Below are 23568 nucleotides of genomic sequence, written 5' to 3'. Positions count from 1 at the left end.
CAGAGGGACTTCAAATGTTTCACCTTCTCCACTGCGGTCCCGTCGATGTGTATAGGGGGGCATGCTCCAACTGCTGTCTCACGAAGTCCACAATTTGTTTTGTTGACGTTGAGAGAGAGGTTATTTTCCTGGCACCACTCCGCCAGGGCCCTCACCTCCTCCCTGTAGGCTGCCTCATCATTGTTGGTAATTTGCCACTTTAAAAAAATGTATGCTTCTACAACTGCATTGCTTGCTGTTTGGGGTTTTAGGTTGGGTTTCTGTACAGCACTTTGAGATACCAGCTGATGTAAGAAGGGTTTTATAAATACATTTGATTTGATTATACAATGTTTGGTTTGACCATACAGTGAGTGTTTTTCAGAATGTCTAATATGCTATAAACGTTGCAATCTTGAATGTGTCTTGGTCAACAATTTACCATATTTGACCATTAACATCTGGTCCAAGGTCTGTTTTGTTACTTGTGTCCTATACTAAAGGGTTAGACTGGGTTGGGGAGAGCTGATCATAAATCAGTTGTTTGGAGTCGAAAGTACTGTAATCACCGTTTTTGAACAGAACCCCATGCAAAATCACATCGAGTCAATGAGTGTGGGGGCGGTAGGGGTGTTGTCTTCGTCACAGTAATCCGATTGGGCTAAATGCTTCCTCAAAAATGGGCTTTGAACTTCACACGGTATACAGAAATAGAAGACACGGCTGGTGGAAGTATGCTAACTGTGGGAGAACCTCAATTCAATTATTAAATTAAAGCATGCACACTAAGCTACTTATCTAGCTTATTCACGAGCTCGCTTGGGTAGCCAGTGATATCACCAAAGCACTTCGCTAACTGTTCTATGTCAAGAGGAGACTAGATCAGGCTAGCAATTCAACTAGCAAGATAGCTAACGTTACAGATGCAGCCATCAAACTACAGGTGGAAACGGACAGCTAGCTAAATTATTCGGCTAGCTTTGAAGCATTACAAGATCGCACCAAGCCAGACCTTTGAAATTGGCTAGCCCCTTGTGCCACGAAGAAGAAATACAGGCTCACTGACCGCTAGCAATCTTTTTGATTAATTCAAAGACTGAGGGAATGGACTTTACATTGGACTTTGCGGCAGGATGCATAGGAGGTAAGTTAAAAACTAATAGGAGGTAAGTTAAACTATAGCTAGCTAGCAAGCACACCCTTGGATATATTGCTTCAATGATTGCTACGTGGCAGCAGCACTGAGTCACGGAAAGGGTTTGCCAAATGCGTCGCGTTGAAATCGTTTTGAATTGACTTAATGATTCATGGCTAGCAATGTTAGTTAGCTAATGCAGAAATATGCCCAATGATGGCGCAAGTTTACCAAAAAAGTAGGTTAATGAATGGAAAAATACTGAGAACTGTGAGTCTCTTGTCTACCAGTCTAGCACTTTCTTGCCCCCATTGTTGTTTAACTCGCCATATTACGTGCACTTAGCTATAGAATATATCTTGTTGATAACCTTTAATTCTCACACAACCAAACAATTACATTCGTTTCAATCCAAACTATGTGCTCATAGTTGGGAGTGGTACAATGGGCAGTCCCCTCAAGCACCAACTTCACATGGTCAAAACTGGTGAATGTGAAGTGAACTAACAATCTTCAGTTTTTCAGACGGGGGTACTAATTTTTTAAGAGTACCCCCCCCCCCAACACAAAATTAAACTAGACCTTTCTAGACCTTAGAGGCGTTGTGAAATAGGACCTGTCTAGCAAAATTACATTGTTAAAATTATTCTCCACAGGAAGTTATTTTCTTGACTTCCTACAAAGATGTATAATTGCCTTTTAATCCTACCTCCATCTCAAATTATGAATGTTGTCCGGTTAGCCAGACAGACAGTTTTTGATTAATAAACTATATCATTGAGCATTATTGTGATACTGTCTCAGCTACAGATAATGTCTTGCAAGTGAGGGTCAGACGAATGTACCCTGATCTGAAACTGCCCGAGGCTGGTTTAGTCCTGTGACACACACAGGTGGTGTCAGACAGTATTGCGTTTTCCTCTCTCAAGCAATAATGTCAAGGACACAGTGAACACAGTGTTCTTGTGTGTGATGCACTTGATATTCAAACATGCAGCCGCCAATGTTGCAACAATACCTCAGTGGTTGCAACTTACATTTTTTATTTATTTATTTAACCAGGTAGGCAAGTTGAGAACAAGTTCTCATTTACAATTGCGACCTGGCCAAGATAAAGCAAAGCAGTTTGACACATACAACAACACAGAGTTACACATGGAGTAAAACAAACATACAGTCAATAATAGAGTAGAAAAATACGTCTATAAACAATGTGAGCAAATGAGGTGAGATAAGGGAGGTAAAGGCAAATCATGGCTTGGCTCAAAGACTGATAAGCATCTCCATGCTCTCTACTGTAGAGTTATTCACCACTCTCTATGCTATCCTGTTTTGCAATTAAGGGTTTGTTTTTCCTATAAGTTTCACATGGCTTTAACTTAGTATAGCCTACATTACTTAGCAGAAATCAAATGCTTCCAACAAGCAAGTGCTGACTAACAGATCTTTGTCATTTTCAGGTGCTGCAGGTGTTTTGGTTGGTCATCCTTTTGATACTGTAAAGGTGGGTTTGTTTTCTCGTTGGCAAATGCCTGGCACGTGTTTATATTTTTCTTAGAAATCACACTGAAATGTAATTATCTTAGCTACTGTGGGGTTTATTAAGCCTCGTCGAAAGGGCGAGTTAGAAAACAAATGACCAAAAGCATTTGATAGAGAATTAAAAAAGCTATGCATGCTCTTTTCCAATCAAAACATTTTAAGAATCACATTTTCTCGGCTATTACTTAATAATAATAATAAACAGCACTTTTTTTCCACAGACCACACAAACGTGGGTATTTTGGCTGTTTTCTGAACTAGTGACATCTACGGAAATATAGACCACTGTTCCCGCTACCGAAAAAAAATCTTAATACGAGTCATTATTATGAGATAGTAAATCGTAATTATGAGATGCGTTTAGGGGTCTGTATATCATGAATCCTATGTGCACTTTGCATCAGGCTCCCCTCAACTTTCAAGGATAACCTTATGTATATACCATTGTCAATGACACATTGTGCGTGTGTGTGGGAGAGTCGGTGGTGATATTGTTCCATATTAATGGATTGGAGAGTTTTGTTGATGTGAGTTGGTGCCTGTTTGATGACATCTGGTTGACATTGATTTAATTAAATGCAGTCTATTAAAAGGGTCAATCTGGGATTGGTACATGCATTTTTGGACTTAAGTTAATATATACAGTTGAAGTCGGAAGTTTACATACCTTAGACAAATACATTTAAACGCAGTTTCACAATTCCTGACATTTAATCCTAGTAAATATTCCCTGTCTTAGGTCAGTTAGGATCACCACTTTATTTTAAGAATGTGATATGTCAGAATAATAGTAGAGTTAATTATTTCAGCTTTTATTTCTTTCATCACATTCCCAGTGGGTCAGAAGTTGACATACACTCAATTAGCATTTGGTAGCATTACCTTTAAATTGTTTAACTTGGGTCAAATGTTTCGGGTAGCCTTCCACAAGCTTCCCACAATAAGTTGGGTGAATTTTGGCCCATTCTTCCTGACAGAGCTGGTGTAACAGTCAGGTTTACAGGCCTCCTTGCTCGCAGACGCTTTTTCAGTTCTGCCCACAAATTGTCTATAGGATTGAGGTCAGGGCTTTGTGATGGCCACTTCAATACCTTGACTTTGTTGTCCTTAAGCCATATTGCCACAACTTTGGAAGTATGCTTGGGGTTATTGTCCATTTGGAAGACCCATTTGCGACCAAGCTTTAACTTCCTGACTGATGTCTTGAGATGTTGCTTCAATATATCCACATAATTTTCCCTCCTCATGATGCCATCTATTATGTGAAGTGCACCAGTCCCTCCTGCAGCAAAGCACCCCCACAACATGATGCTGCCACCCCCATGCTTCACAGTTGGGATGGTGTGCTTCGGCTTGCAAGCCTCCCTTTTTCCTCCAAACATAAGAATGGTCATTATGGCCAAACAGTTCTATTTTTGTTTCATCAGACCAGAGGACATTTCTCCAAAAAGTACGATCTTTGTCCCCATGTGCATTTGCAAACCGTAGTCTGGTTTATTAAGGCAGTGGCTTCTTCCTTGCTGAGCGGCCTTTCAGGTTGTGTGGATATAGATTTGTACCTGTTTCCTCCAGCATCTTCACAAGGTCCTTTGCTGTTGTTCTGTGATTGATTTGCACTTTTCGCACCAAAGTACGTTCATCTCTAGGAGACAGAACGCGTCTCCTTCCTGAGCGGTATGGCGGCTGCGTGGTCTCATGGTGTTTATACTTGCGTACTATTGTTTGTACAGATAAACGCGGTGCCTTCAGGCGTTTGGAAATTGCTCCCAAGGATGAACCAGACTTGTGGAGGTCTACTATTCTTTTTCTGAGGTCTTGGCTGATTTCTTTAGATTTTTCCCATGATGTCAAGCAAAGAGGCACTGAGTTTGAAGGTAGGCCTTGAAATACATCCACAGGTACACCTCCAATTGACTCAAATGATGTCAATTAGCCTATCAGAAGCTTCTAAAGCCATGACATAATTTTCTTGAATTTTCCAAGCTGTTTAAAGGCACAGTGATACAGTGAATTATAAGTGAAATAATCAGTCTGTAAACAATTGTTGGAAAAATTACTTGTGTCATGCAGAAAGTAGATGTCCTAACCGACTTGCCAAAACTATAGTTTGTTAACAAGAAATTTGTGGAGTGGTTGAAAAATGAGTTTTAATGACTCCAACCTAAGTGTATGTAAACTTTCGACTTCAACTGTAGCCATTGATTCTTGAATGTAACTTAGAAATTCCCCATGAGCATTGGTCTTACCCTACAGTGAGGGAACAAAGTATTTGATCCCCTGCTGATTTTGTACATTTGCCAACTGACAAAGAAATGATAAGTCTATAATTTTAATGGTAGGTTTATTTGAACAGTGAGAGACAGAATAACAACCAAAAAATCCAGAAAAACGCATGTCAAATGTTAAATTGATTTGCATTTTAATGAGGGAAATAAGTATTTGACCCCCTCTGTCAGAAAGATTTCTGGCTCCCAGGTGTCTTTTTATACAGGTAACGAGCTGAGATTAGGAGCACACTCTTAAACGAAGTGCTCCTAATCTCAGCTTGTTACCTGTATAAAAGACACCTGTCCACAGAAGCAATCAATCAGATTCCAAACTCTCCACAATGGCCAAGACCAAAGAGCTCTCCAAGGATGTCAGGGACAAGATTGTAGACCTACACAAGGCTGGAATGGGCTACAAGACCATCGCTAAGCAGCTTGGTGAGAAGGTGACAACAGTTGTGCGATTATTCGCAAATGGAAGAAACACAAAAGAACTGTCAATCTCCCTCGGCCTGGGGCTCCATGCAAGATCTCACCTCGTGGAGTTGCAATGATCATGAGAATGGTGAGGAATCAGCCCAGAACTACACGGGAGGATCTTGTCAATGATCAAGGCAGCTGGGACCATAGTCACCAAGAAAACAATTGGTAACACACTACGCCGTGAAGGACTGAAATCCTGCAGCGCCCGCAAGGTCCCCCTGCTCAAGAAAGCACATATACATGCCCGTCTGAAGTTTGCCAATGAACATCTGAATGATTCAGAGGACAACTGTGTGAAAGTGTTGTGGTCAGATGAGACAAATGGAGCTCTTTGGCATCAACTCAACTCGCCGTGTTTGGAGGAGGAGGAATGCTGCCTATGACCCCAAGAAGACCATCCCAACCGTCAAACATGGAGGTGGAAACATTATGCTTTGGGGGTGTTTTTCTGCTAAGGGGACAGGACGACTTCACCGCATGAAAGGGACGATGGACGGGGCCATGTACCGTCAAATCTTGGGTGAGAACCTCCTTCCCTCAGCCAGGGCATTGAAAATGGGTCGTGGATTGGTATTCAAGCATGACAATGACCCAAACCACACGGCCAAGGCAACAAAGGAGTGGCTCAAGAAAAGCACATTAAGGTCCTGGAGTGGCCTAGCCAGTCTCTAGACCTTAATCCCATAGAAAATCTGTGGAGGGAGCTGAAGGTTTGAGTTGCCAAATGTCAGCCTCGAAACCTTAATGACTTGGAGAAGATCTGCAAAGAGGAGTGGGTCAAAATCCCTCCTGAGATGTGTGCAAACCTGGTGGCCAACTACAAGAAACGTCTGACCTCTGATTGCCAACAAGGGTTTTGCCACCAAGTACTAAGTCATGTTTTGCAGAGGGGTCAAATACTTATTTCCCTCATTTAAAATGCAAATCATTTAAAACATTTTTGACATGTGTTTTTCTGGATTTTTTTGTTGTTGTTATTCTGTCTCGCACTGTTCAAATAAACCTACCATTAAAATTATAGACTTATCATTTCTTTGTCAGTGGGCAAACATACAAAATCAGCAGGGGATCAAATACCTTTTTCCCTCACTATCAGAACCCAAAATATAACCTTTGTTTACAATTACATTACTTACGAATAAACCATCACTGTATAGTTTCAAAACATGGTTAAAACTATTATTCTTATCTCATTGGTGTTCAGTCTTTGCATCCATATGTGAGAGTGTGTATGTATTTGAGTGGTAAAATTGTTCTCCTGCCCCATTCCTCAACTATTTAGCAAATTAAGTGACGGGGAAAATGCTTAGTTATTGGTTGAATCCTAGATTGTCCTTTTAAAAGCCTGCACGACTATTCAATGTCCATGATCCAGACTTACTATCTCATAATTATGACGGTCGTTCCACCAATCCGGTGCCTTTTGAGAAGTGTAACTTTGTTAAAATAAGGTGAAATATATATTTTGTTTACTTGGTCATAAAAAGCACATTCTAAACTTCATAAGCACTTTTTCCCATCTGAAGATGTTAAATGAAAATGACTACAGTAAGTGGTATTGGAAGCTTGTGTGCAACAGGGAATGGAAATTGAATGCAAGCTTCACAAAAAAAAATGTAATTGCTAAAACATTTCTAGCCTGTCTATGGGTAACAGGGTTAACGTTATGCTTGACCTGCTCAGTTTTCCCCCACAATACACTAGAAAATACCCAAAAAGGCATAGAACCAGCTGACCTGCTTTACACTATGAATATACTTTGATGTTCAATGTTTCTTTTGAAAAACGCATTTAAAAAGGAATAGTTTTACCATATTAAAACGATAGTTCACATAACAGGGTTGATGTAAATAAATAACTAATCACATGAAATAAATCATCTTCAGACATGAATTTGTTAAAGTAACTAGGGCTTTACAATTATGGTGAAACTTGGCGACGTTGAATTTTTTTTGTGGATAAGTAGGTTGAAATCTTCCTAGAATTGACACAGGGACATGTCAAGGCAGAGGGCAAAGTATTTTGTAAACACGGACTTTGTTCCATAAGGTAATTTCTAGTAAAGTTATACCAGTCATAGCAATAAAGTTATTTAGGCTCAAAATAGCCTCTCGTGAAATGTATATTATATAGCTGTGGAAACTAAGAATCAGTAGGCTTAATTGTTATTATAAAAATGTCAGTACAAGCCTCATCGTATTTTCATACATGTAATTAGTCTAAGAGCTGTAATTTGCCGACACTGAATCTTCAAATGTGTACTCAATCTCTAAGCAACAAATTACAACACGTATCAGGATATTTGTACTTTACACCTGTTTGATATTTGACTGAACTTTTTTCCAAGTTGTGTATTCATACACTTAATTTTTTTACATTTTATTTGGAATACAAAGGTGCAGCGGGAGGGATACAATGTTGATTTTATCCCTGAACGGGGAGGGCTGTCTTTAACAGCATAAGTGTCACTTTGTTGTAGATGAGGGATAATCAACCTCTGCACGGATGGGTGACCTAGCTAGTAAGTACGGTCAAGGTCTTCTGTTTCTCCCCCGTGTTTTGTAAAAAATATTCTCCAGATGTACAAGCACAGAATACTTATTTTTTTTATATATAATTTCACCACCACCACCCAAATTGCACCTGACCCAACTCCCATACCTTAGTACACTACATTTGCCAATAATAACTTTTTCATGTATTGTCCCTTTTTCCTTTTGTATTTTGCAGTATTGTCTTTGTGCTTTTTTACTAACATTGAGTTGTCCATTTTTTAGGTACGACTCCAAGTTCAGAGTGTGGACAGACCTCTGTACCGCGGCACGTATCACTGCTTCCAGTCTATCGTACGACAAGAGTCGGTGAGTACGACCACCACCATGACCGACTCAAGTTCCTCACAGTACCAAGTCTGTAGAACTCAACTGATGTTGCCTACGGGCTGGAAGTTTGAGACTGCTGTAGTGGGGGAACCCCTTTTTTTTTTTAAGTGTGTGTGGGTAGTCACCAGTGGTGAAATATTTTCATATTTTAATTAATCAGTTTCGAGGTGGTTGGCTCTGCATTGCCATGTGCTCTGTGAAGTGCCAACAACAGTTGTACCATTGGTTAGAACAGGGCTCTACTCAAGTGTCTCTCGTTACAGTCTTGTGCGTCAGCCTAGCAGAGAGCCTATCAGCCAGTCTGGAGGGAGGAGGTTGGGAGAGATATCAGTAGCCAGGGTTAATCGGAGCGTTGTGCCTGCTGCGTGGCTAAATTAAGACAACCACCTTATCACTCGCGCAGGTTGGGAGTTACGCCAGGTTTTAATGGGGGTAGATTCTGCTGGGCTGCCTGAACCTGTTTTTCATTGTGATTAGGAATTCCACAATTTTCTCAATGGTGGAGTACTAGTGTTAAGCTATATCATTATTAAAGGAGTAGAATAGCGGCATATACAGCACATTAGCATTATACCATTGCTTTATAAAGAGTCTGGCCTTGAACAGCATTTATTGTAGTGAAAGTGTGATTTGGCTTGCTTAAATAATAAATATGCCATGTAGCAGATACTTTTATCCAAAACGACTGTTTGTTCTAAGTTATTCAGTTTCATTAAACGTCATTACCTTATTACTGCTGTCCCTCTTTCTCTGTCTGCTGTGTGTCCACAGATGACAGGGCTCTACAAAGGCATCGGCTCCCCCATGATGGGCCTGACCTTCATCAACGCCATCGTGTTCGGTGTCCAGGGCAACGCCATGCGCAGGCTGGGCCACGACACGCCGCTCAACCAGTTCCTGGCTGGGGCGTCGGCGGGGGCATTGCAGAGCATCATTTGCTGCCCTATGGAGCTGGCCAAGACACGCATGCAGCTGCAGGGCTTGGGCGAGAGGAAGTCCAAGCAGAAGCTGTACAAGAACTCACTGGACTGCCTGGTGCGCATCTACAGGAAGGAGGGCTTCTGCGGAATCAACCGGGGAATGGTGACCACGCTGGTCCGTGAGACGCCGGGCTTTGGGATCTACTTCTTGACCTACGATGTCCTGACGCGCCACTTGGGCTGCGAGCCCGACGACCCCTACATGATCCTCAAGTTGCTGTTCGCCGGCGGCATGTCGGGCATCGCCTCGTGGATCTCCACCTACCCCGTGGACGTCATAAAATCCCGGCTCCAGGCGGACGGCGTAGGTGGCCACAACAAGTACAACGGCATCGCAGACTGCATGCGTCAGAGCATGAAGCGAGAGGGCTGGCGGGTGTTCACGCGTGGCCTCACCTCCACACTGCTTCGGGCATTCCCAGTCAACGCCACAACCTTTGCCACCGTGACTCTGTTCCTCATGTACATGCGGAACGACGAGGGCGGCATCACAGACTGCGAGCCCCTACCCGCCCACTCCTCACTCACTGCGAGCCCACAGCAGGCCCAGCCCTCAAGCCTGTGACCTGGGGAAGATGGTGCTTCTGCTCTGGTGACCCTTACTGGAGTGGTGGTCCCACCAGTTAAGCTGCTGAGACCTGAGTGACTTGACCACTCGACAAAGGATATTTTTATACAATGTATTTTAAGATTGGAAAACTTCAGTTGTAAATATTTACGTGTCCCTTTTTGACCCTTGGTTTTGTACAGAGCAGCTTTTTTAATTCAATTGTTTCGTTTTTTGGTGAATTAATTTGTCACTGGGGGAAGAAAGCAATCACACTGAAAAAGTACTCAAATGACTGAACTGGTCATCCTGGTTACAAACAAAACACCCTTACACATGTATGTATGCACAGCTTAGTATATTTATATTGCAGGGTTGGAGTAACAAAAACTAATTCGTTACCAGCAAAATAATTGTAATCAGATTTGATACTTTTGAATTCAGAAAGGATGTTTGGGGCCAGGAAAATTGGACTCCTTTCCATTTTCTCCTGACATTCAAATCAGCATTGAAAAAAGATGCACGTTTAAAGGGATACTTAAAGATTTTATCTACTTCCCCAGAATCAGACGAACTCATGGATACCATTCTTATTTCCGTGTCCAGTATGAAGGAAGTTCGGAGGTAGTTTCGCTAGCCAATGACTTTGTCATTAAAATGCAACATCCATTATGGCCAGTCCTTAACATTGATTTATCCTGTAATAGATGTCATTCAATTGGTAATATTCATTTTTGTCTTCTAATGCATCTTACGGGGAAAGTAACAAAGTAAAGTTTGAGTAATCCAAAAGTTACGTTACTGATTAGAATTTCACATGTAACTAGTAATTAACGGATTAACCTACCCAACCCTGCTTATATGCATGTCTGAAAATATGTACACACAAGTGAAGCTTTCCGATGAAAAGACTAACTGTGGAGTCCTATTTTCGAGTACATAGTTTGGAATCACTAAGGGTCCGTTCACATTGCTTGCAGGGAAAAAACTATCCCAGAAAGGAAGCCATTTCAATGATTCTGCTGGCTAGGACCAATGAAATGACTTCCTTGCATAGATCTTCACGGCAAGCAGTGTGAACGGAGCCTTGGGCCCATGAGTGAAGATTATCTTGAGTAACCATTTAATCTACCCTGTTGGAAAGCCATTGGGCATTAGAGTTGGGTGTGACGTCTGCACTAGCTGGTTCCTGATTACACAACTCTTTAGTTCTTGATAATCCTAATTTAAACACTCAGGGGCATCAAGTCAATCATGTCTCAGCCCTTGTAAAGGTGGCACCTTATTGTTTATTTTACTGAAACACTCGGAATTAACAAATGTGCTGAAATTATTGCAGTGTTAAGTATGAAATGGCACGACCATATTGCACAGCGAAATAAGTGAATTTTGATTCAGGACAAAAGTTTTTTTTTACAGTAGCATATTGTATTTGAGGGAGCACAGTCCCTAGCAAATGAAATTAACAGCCTGATTGTTACATAAACTTAATATTGAATGATGAGATGATCCTACAAGTATGTAAACAAATATCTTAAGGATATTGCATCCTTTCACTGGAGAGGTTAAACCTTACACTGGATATTGAATTGCAAGTGCATGTGTTTCACAAGAACTAATGACTCGTTTCTATATGCTGGATGACACTGCTTGTACAGAGTAACGTACTGTATGATGTATTTATACTGTGAATTTGGGTCAGTGCTTTCTCGTCTTTCTTTTATGGCACAATTTAAGTGCGATCGTAGACACAAGGGCATCTCAACTATATAGAATGCTGTTTCCTTTGTTTTACTGTTACATGAAAACCATCAGCATTTTGGTTGTACTGTACAGGTTGGATGGCATTTGTCCAAGTCAGAGCTAGAGTCCAGAAGGGCTCGAAAAGGGCAAGTAACTTTTCTTTTGTACGTGTAATGTTTGTTCTTTATAGGTCTTAATGTCTTGCAATATGTGGAAAAAGAAATGGCTGAATAAAAACGATCTAATAGGAGTCTTCTTTGTCATGTCTTTTCAAGACAAGTATGTCTGCCAAAGGTCAGGATGCAACAAGATTGTGGTATGCACCATTTCAATTTAATTTCCGACTAAGCCGAGATGTGCAGCAATGCGTTTACAGTGAACGTTGGAACATTTGCCTTTTAAAAAGGTGCATTGCCAATGGCGCCAGACCGGATTAAATCCTGGCCTAAGCACTCTTTTTTAAGGGGTGGATCAGCTTAATATTGTGGAAAGATTGTTGCTTCCATCAATGTAATTGTCTACATTTCCAATCCCCCATATATTTTTTGGGTAAATATATATATATATACACATATACACTTTTATTCCCTGCAAACCCTACCATCCTTCCCCCAATTGGAGTAAACTAATAAACCTTCAGTTTATACATCTTATACACACTTTACAATAGTTTTTGTTTTTTATTTCTGATGTCCATCCAGTTTGATTTCTATTTAACTGTTGTGGTGGCTAATTTCTGCATTACCAAATGAGGAGAGTTAAACTTCACACACCAGTCAGAGTTATACTTAAAACTATATCTTTAATAATTAAGATGCTTTTGCAAAAGCACTTTGTACTTTTGTGTAGTCACTTTTCAATGGTTCATTGAAAGTCAAAGATCTTTTATAGCCAAGATACACCCCTCTCAACGTACATGATGGGTCACAAGGTTAAGTTTTGTATGAAAGATCTATAAAACATAGCAGACATCAACAGTGTCTGGTCCTCCTACTCCAAACTGGAACCGTCTCTCCCTGGTACAGGATAGAACAGAACCATTAGCTCATGTCCTCTGGAATGCCCTTTAGGCATTATTATCAAAAGACATCGTAAATCTCCTCTGTCAGTGCTCTCTCATAGAGGCCCATCCTCAGTAAAACACACACATATGTAGACAATGTTCCATTCTGTCCTCTTCCCTTTCTGATATTCTGCATAGCACCAGGGACATGTAAAAGACAAGCCTGACCTCTCTGGGCCCCAAGTGACTGAGCCCCAGCTGAGGGAAAAGTGCAACAGAAAGACACCAGAGTCGAAAGGGATACATTCTAATGACAATTATCTCACATAAGATGTTTTATTTGCATAATATGCTTAATTATCTATGTTACCCAACTAATTCTGATTCATCTGCCACGCTGTGCCATTTCACAAAATGTCTGAACCTATACACAGTATATCTTGTTGATTAGTGCATATCAGTATCCATCTAGTATAGGTAACTAAAACTGAAGGGAACAGTCACTGCTCTAGAACAGGCAGACATTGCTTTTGAAGGCAAAACCTAGGTCAAAGAATGTGTATATTTTATTCTAGGGCAAAACAAGGAAAGTATCTAATGCTCTGATAAAGCAGGTTTGGTTTTGAGAAAGGAGTCCTGTTGATGGCACCAAACCCCTATTTCCCAAACAAGGGGATTGGAAAATGGGATCACAAGAGAAACAAAAAAAATTGCACTTACGTCAATTACCTTCGGTAGCTGCTAGATGCGGTTGTAATAAACCGGTTTCTGTTTTCTTCCTACAAATGTGGTGCGATATTTTGAATGGTTTAAGCCACAAAATGACCCCATCACTGAAAGAAACACGTACAGTGCCTTCAGAAAGTTCACATTTTGTTAAGGCCCGAATTTACATTTAGCAGACGCTCTTACCCAGAGCGACTTACAGGAGCAATTCGGGTTATGTGCCTTGCTCAAGGGCAAAAAGGCTATTTTTTTTCTCCTTAACTAGTCAGTTTGGTGATTCGAACCAGCGACCTTTTGGTTACTGACTCAACACACTTAACCGCTAGGCTACCTGCCGCCCTTTGAAATTGACCAAATTTTGATTTGTCACTGGCCTACACACAATACCCCATAATGTCAAAGCGGAATTATGTTTTTAGAATTTTCTAATGAATGAAAAACAAATGTATTGAGTCAATTATTCACAACCCCTTTTATGGCAAGCCTAAATAAGTTAATAAGTAGTAAAAATGTGCTTAGCAAGTCACATAAGTTGGATGGAATCGCTGTGTGCAATAATACGTTAACATTTTTTTTTATGACAACCCCATCTCTGTACCTCAAGCGTACAATTATCTGTAAGGTCCCTCAGTTGAGCAGTGAATTTCAAACACAGATTCAACCAAAAAGACCAGGGAGGTTTTCCAATGCCTCAAAAAGAAGGGCACCTATTGGGAGGTTTCCTTCCGTTCTGGCAGCTGAGTTAGGAAGGGCACCTGTATCTTTGTAGCGACTGGGTGTATTGATACACCATCCAAAGTGTAATTAATAACTTCACCATGTTCAAAGGGATATTCAATGTCTGCTTTTTTGTTGTTGTTGCCATCTACCAATCTGTGCCCTTCTTTGCAAACTATTGGAAAACTTCCCTGGTCTTTGTGGTGGAATCTGTGCTTGAAATTCACTGCTCTACTAAGGGAACTTACAGATAATTGTACCCCCAAAGATGGGGTACTCATTTAAAAATCAAGTTAAACACTATTATTGCACACAGAGTGAGTCCATGCAACTTGTTAAGCACATTTTTACTCCTGAACTTATTGAGGCTTGCCATAGCAAAATGGTTGAATACTTATTGACACAAGACATTTCAGCTTAAATGTTTTATTAATTTGTAAATATCTAAAAAAATATAATTCCACTTTGACATTATGGGGTATTGCCTGTAGATCAGTGACGCATCTAAATTGAATCCATTTAAATTTCAGGCTGTAACCCCACAAAATGTGGAAAAAAGTCAAGGGGTGTGAATACTTTCAGAAGGTACTGTATATGACTCCATAGTGCATGTTCGCCCCCAGAGTGTCACATGTTTTTATGTGGGAACTCTATTATAAAGACTGGAAAGACCAATGATGTGTCCTACTCTGTCGTTTTGTCTTCTTTATGTAATGAAAGGGTTCTGAACCTTGTGGATCAGACAGACTAGTCTTGCCAGACTCAGCAATGCGAAGAGACTATAGACAGACATAAGGTTGAAATCACTGACCTGTTACAGTCAAATATTCAGAATACAAACAACTATTAATGTTGGACAAGAGGAATGTATGAATCTAACACTAAGAAAGATATGTGCATAAACTTCCTTTTGTATTCTTGGGGGATAATATCTGTCAATGTGTTTTGACTGAATCAAATGACCTTTAACAAATAATAAACAAATACCTCTGATTTCATTGTGAATTTGATCTTGTTACAGAAAAATTGTGAATTTTTATTCCTGCAATCAAAACCATACATTTGATCTCTTTACAAAATATGAACACAAAGATATTACTCCATTATTTGAACAGAAATTGTAATAACTTAAAATATTTGTTCAACAAAACAGAAATGCACTTATACATTTTACATAGGAAGGAGCGAGTACTTACAACTTGCATTCATCATACCGTACATTCACCTTAGTGTCCGTTATCAAGTCAAGTCTTATTTCAAATGTGCAAGAAATACTCATTTTGTAATGGGGAACGAAGGTGAAGTCCAGGTAGACCATCCCTTATTCAGTATTCTTTATTCCATTTGGTGACTAATGAACACAATTCAAGGCCATGATGCCATTAGAGGTCCTGTTTGAAAGCAAGATTGTAAATTGTCCTTGAGGCACAGATCTAGGATCGGTAAACGCTCCCCAAATCCTAACCAGTAACCATTAGGAAGGAAAAGGGCCACACTGACCTTAGATCAGTGTCAATGGAGATTTAAGCAGTGATGGCTGGCTAAAGGTCGTTCTTCCTGGGTGTGTTGGTAGTCATCAGGGTGGTGTCACAGGAGTAGCGTAGGCAGCGGTAGATCTCCTCGGCTCTGGGGCGGCTCACACACGCCCCCCTCTGTAGAGCCTCGATAGAGCTACAAGTAGAGGAGAGAGTGTGTTAATGCTACTGTAGCTAATTATTGTATTCTCTACTATATACACTACATGGCCATAAGTATGGTGGACACCTGCTCGTCGAAAATCTCATTCCAAAATCATGGGCATTAATATGGAGTTGGTCAGCCCTTTGCTGCTATAACAGCCTCCACTCCCCTGGGAAGGCTTTCCACTAGATGTTTGAACATTGCTGCAGGGACCTGCTTCCATTCAGCCACAAAAGCCTTAGTAAAGTCGGGCACTGATGTTGGGTGATTAGGCCTGGCTCGCAGTCGGTGTTCCAATTCATCCCAAAGGCATTTGATGGGGTTAAGGTCAGAGCTCAGTGCAGGCCAGTCAAGTTCTTCCACACCGATCTCGACAAACCATTTCTGTATGGCCCTCGCTTTGTGCATTTTCATGCTGAAACAGAAAAGTCCCTTCCCCAAACTGTTGCCACATGGTTGGAAGCACAGAATTGTGTAGAATGTCATTGTATGCTCTTGCATTAAGATTTCCCTTCACTGGAACTAAGGGGCCTAGTCCGAACCATGAAAAACAGCCTCAGACCATTATTTATCCACCAACCTTTACAGTTGGCACTATGCATTCGGTAGGTAGTGTTCTCCTGGCATCCGCCAAACCCAGATTCGTCCGTCGAACTGCCAGTTAGTGAAGCGTGATGAATCACTCCAGAGAACGCGTTTCCACTGCTCCAGAGTCCAATGGCGGAGAGCTTTACACCACTTCAGCCGATGCCTGGCATTGCACATGGTGATCTTAGGCTTGTGTGCGGCAGCTCGGCCATGGAAACCCATTTCATGAAGCTCCCGACAAACAGTTCTTGTGTGGACGTTGATTCCAGAGGCAGTTTGGAACATAGTGAGTGTTGCAACCAACAGACAATTTTTACGCACTGTGCTTCAGCACTTGGTGGTCCCGTTCTGTGAACTTGTGCGGTCTATCATTTCGCGGCTGAGTCGTTGCTGCTCTTTTCCACTTCACAATGACATAACTTACAGTTGACCGGGGAATCTCTAGCAGGGCTGGAATTTGACGAACTGACTTGTTGGAAAGGTGGCATCTTATGACGGTGCCACATTGAAAGTCACTGAGCTCTTCAGTAAGGCCATTCTACTGCCAATGTTTCTCTATTGAGATTGCTTGGCTATGTGCTCAATTTTATACACCTGTCAGCAACGGGTGTGGCTGAAATAGCTGAATCCACTAATTTGAAGGGGTGTCCACATACTTTTGGCCATGTAGTGTGTCTGATGGTATCAAATATTGCTCATATATTGTTATTAAAGATTCTGCAGCACATTAAAGAGAAATTTCACAATTGTTCAACTTCAGCACCACCCCAACATACTGTATGTGAAAATGGCGCATTTCTATGTTTTGTGGGAAAAAAAGATTAAGAAAGAAAAGTGTTTCCAATGACATCGACCAATTAGTAGGCAATGCCTACTTACAATTGGTCAAAATCACACGATGCACACCAATGATCTATCTTTTTTACTACAAAACATAGAAATGCACCATTTTCACATATGTTGATGTTGGGGTGGTGCTGGAGATGATGAAAATGAAGTTTCCCTTTGACGTCTGAATGTTTATCATGTTGTAGGGGTTTTTTCTACACCAGACTGAAGAAGACATTTCCATATCCACATATGCAACTGGGGGTATTTCTATAAATAAATGGGTCAATGTGTGACATTGGGATAAACCAAAAAATTGTTAAAAACAAGAATGATTTTTATGCAGTTCCACATGTGTACTTAGAGGAATATATGCAAATTAGCCCATAACTACACCTATACAACATTGGCCTAGGACAATACCTCCTTTTACATTTACATTTAAGTCATTTAGCAGACGCTCTTATCCAGAGCGACTTACAAATTGGTGCATTCACCGTATGATATCCAGTGGAACAACCACTTTACAATAGTGCATCTAAATCTTTTGGGGGGGGGGGGGGGTTAGAAGGATTACTTTATCCTATCCCAGGTATTCCTTAAAGAGGTGGGGTTTCAGGTGTCTCCGGAAGGTGGTGATTGACTCCGCTGTCCTGGCGTCGTGAGGGAGCTTGTTCCACCATTGGGGTGCCAGAGCAGCGAACAGTTTTGACTGGGCTGAGCGGGAACTGTGCTTCCTCAGAGGTAGGGAGGCGAGCAGGCCAGAGGTGGATGAACGCAGTGCCCTTGTTTGGGTGTAGGGCCTGATCAGAGCCTGAAGGTACGGAGGTGCCGTTCCCCTCACAGCTCCGTAGGCAAGCAGCATGGACTTGTAGCGGATGCGAGCTTCAACTGGATATCATAAGGTGAATGCACCAATTTGTAAGTCGCTCTGGATAAGAGCGTCTGCTAAATGACTTAAATGTAATGTAAATCAAACTGTCCACTTAGGAACAACACTGATTGACAATAAATTTCACATGCTGTTGTGCAAATGGAATAGACAACAGGTGGAAATTATAGGCAATTAGCAAGACACCCCCAATAAAGGAGTGGTTCTGCAGGTATTGACCACAGACCACTTCTCAGTTCCTATGCTTCCTGGCTGATGTTTTGGTCACTTTTGAATGCTGGCGGTGCTTTCACTCTACTGGTAGCATGAGACAGAGTCTACAACCCACACAAGTGGCTCAGGTAGTGCAGCTCATCCAGGATGGCACATCAATGCGAGCTGTGGCAAGAAGGTTTGCTGTGTCTGTTAGCGTAGTGTCCAGAGCATGGAGGCGCGACCAGGAGACAGGCCAGTACATCAGGAGACGTGGAGGAGGCCAACAACCCAGCAGCAGGACTGCTACCTCCGCCTTTGTGCAAGGAGGAGCAGGAGGAGCACTGCCAGAGCCCTGCAAAATGACCTCCAGCAGGCCACAAATGTGCATGTGTCTGCTCAAACGGTCAGAAACAGACTCCATGAGGGTGGTATGAGGGCCCGATGTCCACAGGTGGGGGTTGGGCTTACAGTCCATCAGCGTGCAGGACGTTTGGCATTTGCCAGAGAACACCAAGATTGGCAAATTCGCCACTGGCGCCCTGTGCTCTTCACAGATGAAAGCAGGTTCACACTGAGCACGTGACAGTCTGGAGATGCCGTGGAGAACGTTCTGCTTCCTGCAACATCCTCCAGCATGACCGGTTTGGCGGTGGGTCAGTCATGGTGTGGGGTGGCATTTCTTTGGGGGGCCGCACAGCCCTCCATGTGCTCGCCAGAGGTAGCCTGACTGCCATTAGGTACCGAGATGAGATCCTCAGACCCCTTGTGAGACCATATGCTGGTGCGGTTGGCCCTGGGTTCCTCCTAATGCAAGACAATGCTAGACCTCATGTGACTGGAGTGTGTCAGCAGTTCCTGCAAGAGGAAGGCATTGATGCTATGGACTGGCCCGCCCGTTCCCCAGACCTGAATCCAATTTGGCACATCATGTCTCGCTCCATCCACCAACGCCACGTTGCACCACAGACTGTCCAGGAGTTGGCGGATGCTTTAGTCCAGGTCTGGGAGGAGATCCCTCAGGAGACCATCCGCCACCTCATCAGGAACATGCCCAGGCGTTGTAGGGAGGTCATACAGGCACGTGGAGGCCACACACACTATTGAGCCTCATTTTGACTTGTTTTAAGGACATTACATCAAAGTTGGATCAGCCTGTAGTGTGGTTTTCCACTTTAATTTTGAGTGTGACTCCAAATCCAGACCTCCATGGGTTATTTTTGTGATTTTGTTGTCAGCACATTCAACTATGTAAAGAAAAAAGTATTTAACAAGATTATTTCATTCATTCAGATCTAGGATGTGTTGTTTAAGTGTTCCCTTTATTTTTTTGAGCAGTATATTTTCTTAAGTCTTCTTGAACTGCACTGTTGGTTAAGGGCTTGTAAGTAAGCATTTAACCGTAAGGTCTACACTTGTTGTATTCGGCACATGTGACAAATAGATTTGATAGAGGTAATGCTAACTGACACGCTAACAGAGATGCTAACAGAGCTAATAATGCTAACAGTGATGCTAACAATAGCAGTTTATTTCCCCTACCTGTTGACCAGGTGGCCCACCGATCTGAAGCTGTGGCTCATGTTGAGGGCGTTGACATAGCTGACACAGGGCAGCGTTCGGTAGAAGAGTAGCGCCTGCTGCCGGTGACCTTTGACCTCTAATGGCACGCTAATAGCCTGGCCTTTCCTCTGCTCCACTCGGGCCAGCTCAGCCAGTAGGATGGCACTCTCCTCAGGTCCCCCACTCACCAGGAGTCGGACGCCTGCCCGCACCAAGCTTGCCAGTGTGCTGTCGTAGTAGCGTGTAGGTTGGAAAGGACGGGAAGCTTCACCTATGGGAAGCAGGCGAGGAAAATGTACAAAATATGAAGAATAACGAACGGTAGATCAACTTTCCAAAAATGTTTGTCTGATGATAGAAAGGCAATGCTGAACCCTTTAAATACTGTCATGTGGGATCTTTCTGGTTATAGTGTTACATTGAATATTTTATCAAACTTCCATATACATTCTGTCATCGGTCATCGCTAGACCCACTTGATGTAGCTTGCCCTCCCGTCCGCGTCATGAAAAGTTGGGCACGCAGTTCGGAATCAGAAAGTTCTTTGTTTACCTAGCAGTGAGTGGATATGTTTACATGTAACTTCAAATGCAGCTCATGCAAGTTAACAAACATTGCAGATGTCATCGGAGGCTTGATTACCTAGCAAGCCGACGAGGCAAGGTAAAATATCACAAATAGAGCTAGATAAAGCCAGAAGAATAATATACTTGTTGAACATACTGTAGCTATAGCCATCAGTCCTGCATGTTTTCATGGTCATCACTCACTGTTAAAGAGTGACTGCCCTTAAAAACCATCTTCTTGTTTTGGCCTATGTGGCATCGATACGACTTAAAACATTTATTCTAGTGTCAAAATTGACTACAAAGTGGAAATAGGATAATTTTGGTCAAAGTCTGTCTCGTCCAAAACTGAGGTTTGCGAGATGATGAAAAAAATGGTATGTCATGGAATGAAGGATACCGTAACAGTTTTCCATGGGTTGGCAGTACCCACGTAATCATAAATTCAGAGTGACGCTGCACGTGACCCAATCATTAATGCCAATGGTCAATTAGCTTTGACATTCGATATCCCAATGGAGCTAGTTTGGGACCATCAGTAAATTGAACAATATTTTAAATGGTCAATTGCTCCAAATTTCAATTACTTAACCTCAAACCAACTATAAATTGTAGAAATTCATATACAAATATTGAAAGCATTTAATGAGACAACTAAAAGAGGTGCAAGATGGAAATATTGTCCCATTTACATTGTGTAATTTATTGACAGTCCCCAAGATGGGCTATCCAAAGTCAAACCAGCTTTGCCATGGTCGCACACCAGCCGGCTGAAGCTAATTGGCAAAATAATTTGTCTAACTCTTCCTACCTGCGAACACACACAAGAGACACCCACATCAAACCACGCCCTGAAACCAACTCACTTTTGAATTAGTCCGCTAGCATTTCATAATGAACCAAATCTAAAACGAGGCCAAATAAGGAAGTGCAGATGCCCTTTAAGTTTGTCAAGGTCCCGACTTTAGCGTTAGCTATCCTTCTACAAGTGCATTTTGGTGCTGGTGCATCATTCGAACGTGACATTTGTTTGTGGAATGGATCCAAATGAAAACACAGCAAGCTGGGCGAGCTAAATCAAGTGGCTTCTGTCACAATCAAACAAAAGTGATGTGACAAACATAATGTAGAAAATCAGGAAGTGACCCCACAGGAAGTATCCCAGCCAACTGGTCCGTTAAAAAGTGAGTGCGTGCCCTCCCTCACCTGGTTTGGTGCGGTCCTTCTCTACGATGAGACAGACCCGCTCAAATAGGCCCTGCAAACTGGTCACCCTCTCCACAAGCCGTTTGCGGTTCGGCATCCCGGCCAGCTCCGACTGGCACTGCCTCTCGACCGCCATGCGGTTACTGACCACGAAGTCGCAGCCGTCCAGCGAGCACACGTGGGCCGTGACAGCGTAACGCTGGCGCAGGCTGGAGACCACATCCACGCAGGCTGTGATACAGCGGCTGTCCACCAGTACAGAGACAAGGCCCGATGGGTTCGATGACGAGGGAGGGGGCTTGCTTAGAGTGGCGGCCTGACAGAAGGAGCTCGGGGCGTGGGGTACTGAGGAGGTGGAGGAGGTAGCCTGGGGAAAGACACAACATAGACATTTAGGGAGAAATCTAATTAATTACTACTTCTAAAATCCAGATTCCGGAAGATTCTATTCCATTCTTCTATTGTAGGATAAGTTTGGCCTAGAAGGATGAAAATAGGTAGAACAACCTATTTGGCCTATATCATGTGGCCTATATCAGTACATTACCACATTACCTGTGGCTGTTTACTTGAGAACAACAGAGACTCCGACTGCTCAAAGTCCAGCTCCTCAGACAGGAGGGCCTGCTGATGGAGCCTCTGGCGACACCTCTCTTCCTGCTGCTCCTCTCTAGGCCCCCTCACGGAGCTCACTGAGGAGGTCCTGCTGGTTCCACTTGGGGCGCTAGGCTCCATCACAGAGTTCATAGAGGAGGACCTGGCTCCACTGAGGACTCTAGGCCCCACCACACAGCTCGCTGTGGAGGCTCTGGTGGTTCCACTAGGGGGCACCTGCTGCTGTGGAGCTTTAAACACCCAGTCATTCTGTTGCTGTAACTCAGTTAGCCTGCAGATGGCAGCAACACCTTCAGCTTTCACACTATTTCTACTTTTCTCCACTTCTTCTTCCGAGCTGGAGTCCTCCAAGTGCACTATGCGGGAGCGCTTGTTTTTCCCAGCAGGGTTAGGTTGAGGGTCAGCAGCCCTCTTGTCCAGAGTGGCAGGCCCGCTCCCAGCCTGAGCCCTGATGTTTCGGATCAGCACCTTGCGTCTGGTGGGGTACTGCCTCCTCCCCTCCACGAAGGAGTCCTCGTAGATAAGCTCCAATGGGACCTCCTCATCCTCCTCGCCGAGCTCTTCCTCATCACTGCCACTCACCACAAAGCTGTCCTCCGCGTACGTCTCGTCCAGCTCAGGCACCTATGGACAGTTTGGAGAGAAGCTTAAGCAAAACGTTATAAAGTGATTGAATCGGCTAACTTCGTTTCTTTACTTCTATTCATTGCTTCTTTAAAAACGAAGAAATTAAGTCATAGATAAAAAAATGTATTATCTAATCCAACAAAAAAGGGTTAAGTGGCTTGAAAAATCCAAGGTCCAGTGGGTTTTAAAGTAAAAAAGCCTTTATTTATCCTTCATAAACACCTATAGATTTCAGCATAAAGCGTTTATCAGAAAAAAAAGTCAACTTGAGTATATTTGTATTTATTATGGCTGCCAAAGCAGCAGCTACATTTCCTGGGGTCCAGCAAAATTAAGGCAGTTTATACAATTTTAAAACATTACAATACATTCACAGATTTCACAACACACTGTGTGCCCTCAGGCCCCTACTCCACCACTACCACATATCTACAGTACTAAATCCATGTGTATGTATAGTGCGTATGTTATCGTGTGTGCATGTGTCTGTGCCAATGTTTGTGTTGCTTCATAGTCCACACTGTTCCATAAGGTGTTTTTTTAATCTGTTTTTTTTTAAATCAATTTCTACTGCTTGCATCAGTTACTTGATGTGGAAAAGACTTCCATGTAGTCATGGCTCTATGTAGTATTGTGTGCCTCCCATAGTCTGTTCTGGACTTGGGGACTGTGAAGAGACCTCTTGTGCATGTCTTGTGGGGTATGCATGGGTGTCCGAGCTGTGTACCAGTAGTTTAGACAGACAGCTCGGTGCATTCAACATGTCGATACCTCTCATATTTGAAAGTAGTGATGAAGTCAATCTCT

General features: G+C 42.5%; 2 protein-coding genes across 5 annotated transcripts in view; one reads left to right on the top strand and one right to left on the bottom strand.

Moving 5' to 3' along the window:
* Positions 1-635: 635 nt before the first annotated feature.
* Positions 636-11808, top strand: LOC115162597 (mitochondrial basic amino acids transporter). Its single transcript, XM_029714058.1, has 4 exons — positions 636-1123; positions 2575-2618; positions 8184-8267; positions 9060-11808. Exons 1-4 carry the CDS (start codon positions 1084-1086, stop codon positions 9831-9833), a joined length of 942 nt encoding a protein of 313 aa, XP_029569918.1. The 5' UTR covers positions 636-1083; the 3' UTR covers positions 9834-11808.
* A 3197-nt stretch (positions 11809-15005) lies between these two features.
* The window catches only part of fancm (FA complementation group M), a 61882-nt gene continuing 53319 nt past the window's right edge, over positions 15006-23568 (bottom strand). For 3 of the 4 annotated variants that reach the window (XM_029714050.1, XM_029714052.1, XM_029714053.1), the window contains exons 20-23: positions 22075-22758; positions 21520-21886; positions 19727-20018; positions 15006-15675 (exon numbers count right to left, since the gene is read on the bottom strand). In XM_029714050.1, the coding sequence (XP_029569910.1) occupies positions 15546-15675; positions 19727-20018; positions 21520-21886; positions 22075-22758 (1473 nt within the window). In that variant the 3' untranslated portion in view covers positions 15006-15545. The remainder of the gene's footprint in view (positions 15676-19726; positions 20019-21519; positions 21887-22074; positions 22759-23568) is intronic. The other variant, XM_029714051.1, reaches the window with a different exon arrangement.

Source organism: Salmo trutta, chromosome 25, assembly GCF_901001165.1.
Source record: "Salmo trutta chromosome 25, fSalTru1.1, whole genome shotgun sequence".
Taxonomy (NCBI): domain Eukaryota; kingdom Metazoa; phylum Chordata; class Actinopteri; order Salmoniformes; family Salmonidae; genus Salmo; species Salmo trutta.
This window is presented reverse-complemented; position numbering and strand designations above follow the sequence as displayed.